The sequence below is a fragment of the Echinococcus granulosus genome (genome assembly GCF_000524195.1).
Source record: "Echinococcus granulosus chromosome Unknown EG_S00170, whole genome shotgun sequence".
In the NCBI taxonomy this organism is placed as follows: Eukaryota; Metazoa; Platyhelminthes; class Cestoda; order Cyclophyllidea; family Taeniidae; genus Echinococcus; species Echinococcus granulosus.
Window position 1 is genome coordinate 49,086 of NW_020170550.1, and position 4,535 is coordinate 53,620.

The following is a 4,535-nucleotide window of genomic DNA, read 5'->3' on the forward strand; positions in this document are numbered from 1 at the left end:
AACATAAACGGAATGTTACTGTGGGAGTTTTATGCGCATCTGTGCCTTCCAATGCTGTGTGATGTATGATGAACCGAGGCTCTTTACAGTGGTGACATTCATTCCAAATTTGTAAATTCCTGTTCATGTCTACGGCGGACTGTAGCCACAGAGGAATACGACGATGGGAGCCTTAGCCACAGTCAGGCAGACCACCATTCGTCTACGACTATCCCGGTCAAGCCGACTCCCACCGCTTCCAGCCAACCGCCTAGGTAGACATTCCTGTGCATTAAGCTGACCTCGACTTCTAATCGACGCCTTCACTACCCCAAACATTTTAAATTTCGAAGTCATGCCTTCATCCAACATAGTGCAATGGGATGGGTAAGATGAAATGTCGAATCTTCCTGTACCGAGGCCATCCAGTAACTGAGTCCCAGGTTAAATGATTAGTTCCCTCCTCCTCCGTTGAATTAAACCTCCTCCATCTATAGGGCCTACAACCAATCGCATACTGAGTGTGTGGTTGAACTCACCATGAGCAGGAGCAGCAACAGCACCAGCAAAAGCAGCAAGCCTTCGTACGCGCATCTGTGTCCAGTGAAAGAGTGCTGTCCGTCTTCAGCATGGGGGCGCCAGGATTGTCAGTGAGAGAGATGACATTGGTGTCGGAAGAAGGGCGAACGGGTTTGTTCACACATTCTGTTGCAGAGGAGCGACGATTCAATGGCGAGATTGTTCCTTCGCGTCGTGGAAAGACCGCCGCTTGCAAGGAATTGGTGGAGGTTATTCGATTACCCGCAGCAGAGGTGGAGGTAGAGGAGGACCCATTGGCTCCAGGGAGACGCGTAATCGATGAGGGTACTTCCACACCACTCTGTGTCTTGCCGGAGACTTGTCGCAGAAACGGTGCACCTTCAAAGGAATTGGTCGTCAATAGGGTGGACGGCGGCAGCGTCGTTGGTGCGGGTGGTGGGGGGAAAAATCCTCCACGGTTATTCACAATAGTGGTTGCCATGCTACCGACGTTGGCAAAGAAGGAGCGCGAGTTGAAGAAGTCCTCCTCATTGTTGAGGCCATGTGAATTTCGTTGACCTGGTTGCCATGGTAAGACCCAGTGGCCATTAGGTGTCATCGTAGTAGTGCCTGCGGAGGGAGGAGTGGGAGAACAGGGGGTTGGACCAATGGCGGAGGAGGAATTGGCTGATGAGCCGCACATACAGTTGTTGAAGGTGAGCTCCGTGGAGAAGGAAGACGGGGGATTTTTCCTACAAAACAGAGCGCATACATGGCAGCTGCCCATGCTCATGGTGGACGCAGGGAATGATGACGCGCTGATTGGTTGATATAAATTTAGTCCGAGGAGTCGGGGGGAAGGCACTTTGCAGGCGCACAGGCTGTGGCAGGGCTTAACTACTGCATCAGGTTCCGGCTATTTTTATACCCCTATCATTTAACCACTTATGGCTGTAGTCATCCAGCCCTGTGTCGCAGAGATAGCCGAAGGAATGTGGTACCCTTAGAAGGATGATTGTTCCGAAATAGCTCACAAAAGCGATGCAGTGTACCGCCATCATGAAGAATACCAACTTTAGGCAACTATTCGTTTGTTGTTAATGCATGCTTAATTACATATCATGTTCGACATTTTCGTCACCTACTTTGCCTTAGGTGCACACCCATTTTTCAGATTGCTTCACTATGGAGCATTAAAAAAGTAGTCGCTGAAAAAGGGGCATTAACACACCAGAGGGACATTCATTCGAGCTGGTTGTTTAATTGCTTGCGCTCTTCCAGCCTCCGCAGCTCCCAGTCACCATGGTATTAAATTATATTTATGCTGAAGCTCTATTTAGTCCCCTACACATCTAATTACGTACTCAGAGGGCTCGGTAGTAGTTAGCCAACCCAGTTAAAATGAACAAAAAATTCCTATCTCTTTTGGATCTTCGATATTGAGGCTAGAGGAAGCAGTAGGAAGACGTGCTGTGGATGATTGAATCTAGGCTCGTCGAATTCGCTTCCACTTTTGACGATTACCTCGATTTTAACGGTTTTTAAACGCCGATTGTGTTATGGAGGCAGTCAGTGACTAGCATCTGAAATACACTCGTTGTGAGCCAGTAGCAATGGAGTGCGGGTAGGTCTTCAAAGGGCATGGTACTCTGGACCCATCGAGACACATCACTGACGTCAGGAATAAATGTTTTACCGACCTGATGGAGTTGAGGTTAAGGTAATTGAGGCATCTAGTGACTGCCTCATAAGCAGCATTGGGACGCTCCAATGTGTGAACGTACTGAAGATTCGGGTCAGAGTGACCTCGAGGAGAGCTAAACCAGTCTGTGGAGAGGAGGTGATCGGCGGAGAGATCCCATGTGGAGGAGGCAGTGGCCTGCTGTTTTGTCTGGTTGGGAGCAGTGGGGGCATTCCAATAGAAGTAGGCGTCGCCCACACGTCGCAGCACCACATCCTCCGATTTATTGTGGCCGGAGGAAGGTGAGTTGGCGGAACCTTCCTCGATCGCGGGGTGGATGAAGACCAGCGGACCGCTCGCCATCTGGAAGAAAGATATTTACATTTGGACCTCATTTTTTCAGTTTCTATGCACCATTCAAATGAGCCTATAAGGCAGTGCTGGTTGACGCAATCTTTGAACAAATAAGATGTCTGGATTGTGGTGGCTGATTTATTCGCCGAGGTCCTGGTACTGAACGCATACTGCGTTGTTAGGTTTAATTGTATTCCTTTCCAGCCACCTACTCCAAACCACATGAATATCGTGCAAAGGTATCTCCCACACGAGTAATAAAGCTTGCTAGGTCCCTAGGTTTTTCAACAAAAATAATATTTCAAGCACCTTTCTAATTTCCCTTTTTTGTGGCATTCAGGAATAAGAACGCTCTGGATGACTTGATGCCGTACGGCGATCGTTACCAGTAAAAAGAAAACTAGCGACTCTACGGGTTCCTGAATATTCATGACTGCCAAAAACTGTGCTATCAGACAACTGGAAAATATTTGTAAATTCAAAACAACTTGGAGAATATCATATTCCTGAAGTCGGATAATTCTAGCCACAGTATCCTTTGCCTTGCAAAAATGGAACGTAAAGGTGAGGCCCCAGCTAATCCGTGAGGGGTAAATGGCGTTGGAAAAAAGACAACAAGGGTGTTAAAGGTTAGGGAATCAGTAAAAAAAATCGTCCGTAAAGGCATTAATTAACATTTTTGGAAAGCATTTTTGTTCTATAGGCTGCTGTGTGAGGGATAAAGGCGTCAGAATAAAGCGCTTTACTGCCGACTGCCGAAGTGGTTGTAAAGTCCATGTGCAGTCGCCAATTCCTATCTACTTATAAAATTTTCAATGGCCTTGACCTTATGGTGACCTTACAGCCTATTAAAGAATATCAAAACTTCCTAGACTGTTTGGGAACTGGGCATGAAAAAGGGAACTGCAAGAGCACTTAGGTTGAAATATTCTTCTGGAGTTGTAGACACCTCCGTAGGCAATGGGTGATTCAAGATCCTAATGCCAGGCCTTCAACAGTCATGGTAAAAGTTGGTGATCAGTCGATTATGCACAAGACAGGGTTTTGGCGAAACCCTTCAAGATTTTAAGACAAAAATGGTCTGCCAACTTTGAAATTGAGGAAGTGATTTAGTGATCTCTTTATATGGATGGGGAGCGTACCAAGAAGAGATACCTCCATTGTTTTGAGAAGAGAACCATGCCTCAAACATGCATCTAGCGACGCTAGAGAAGGAAGCAAAAGCCACTTTAAGTCACGCACATCGCTGCGGATAGAAATGGTCTTGGAAATGAGCTGAACCCAAATAAATCCAATCCACAGTATAGAGAGGACAATTAAAATAAAAAGGCAATTTCAATACGCCCACTCATTTTAAATCCAAAAAGTGGATAAATAGTGTTTAATAGTCGGGACGATGGCACGAAGACTGATCATGCGGATGGCAACAGCATGAAGGATGCCCTCGTTTAAGACAGCCAACTGGAAACTCGAAGGCGGCCGATAAACGGATATGGCCAAAAGGTACACCGCAGCAGCAATTAGGAGCTACCAAGACCTGAACGGTGCCTGATCCACAATTAACCGTCGTGGTAACGACGTGAGGATCGAAAATGCCATGGAATCCTGTCCATAAATTAATGGTCTATCAAGTCATTTGGTGAAAAAAAATGAACATCAATTCCCCTCACGGGTTAGATTCTTCCTATTCTAGTTGGGTATAGAGGGTTAGCAGATTCAACAGACGCCCACAGGTGTCGTTAAAAGGCGCTGGCACTCAGAAGGAACAGGTGGAATTTCTGGATTCCATCAATTGTGCCACAATTATTACAAAACTTCAGTACCAATGTTGCAACATTCCGATAGGAGAGGCGGCCAAGAAATCACATAACTAAAAATAGTGCAAATAATCTAATGGACAAATGATCCTAAGCCCTGTGATAGGCTTACAACCAGCCAACGATCAAGCACTCACCGGATCATTACATCACCCCGGTAATTTCCTTACTTATTTGCAAGCACC

At 46.4% G+C, this 4,535-nt stretch overlaps 1 protein-coding gene across 1 annotated transcript; it reads right to left on the reverse strand. All coding sequences in view use genetic code 11, as the record gives it.

The window, feature by feature from the left end:
* Positions 1 to 129: 129 nt before the first annotated feature.
* Positions 130 to 2,542, reverse strand: EGR_09831 (hypothetical protein; the record flags this gene model as incomplete). The annotated part of the gene is made up of 3 exons (XM_024499080.1): positions 130 to 250; positions 519 to 1,250; positions 2,199 to 2,542. The coding sequence occupies 3 exons, from the start codon at positions 2,540 to 2,542 to the stop codon at positions 130 to 132; spliced, it is 1,197 nt and encodes a 398-aa protein (XP_024346500.1).
* Positions 2,543 to 4,535: the final 1,993 nt, after the last annotated feature.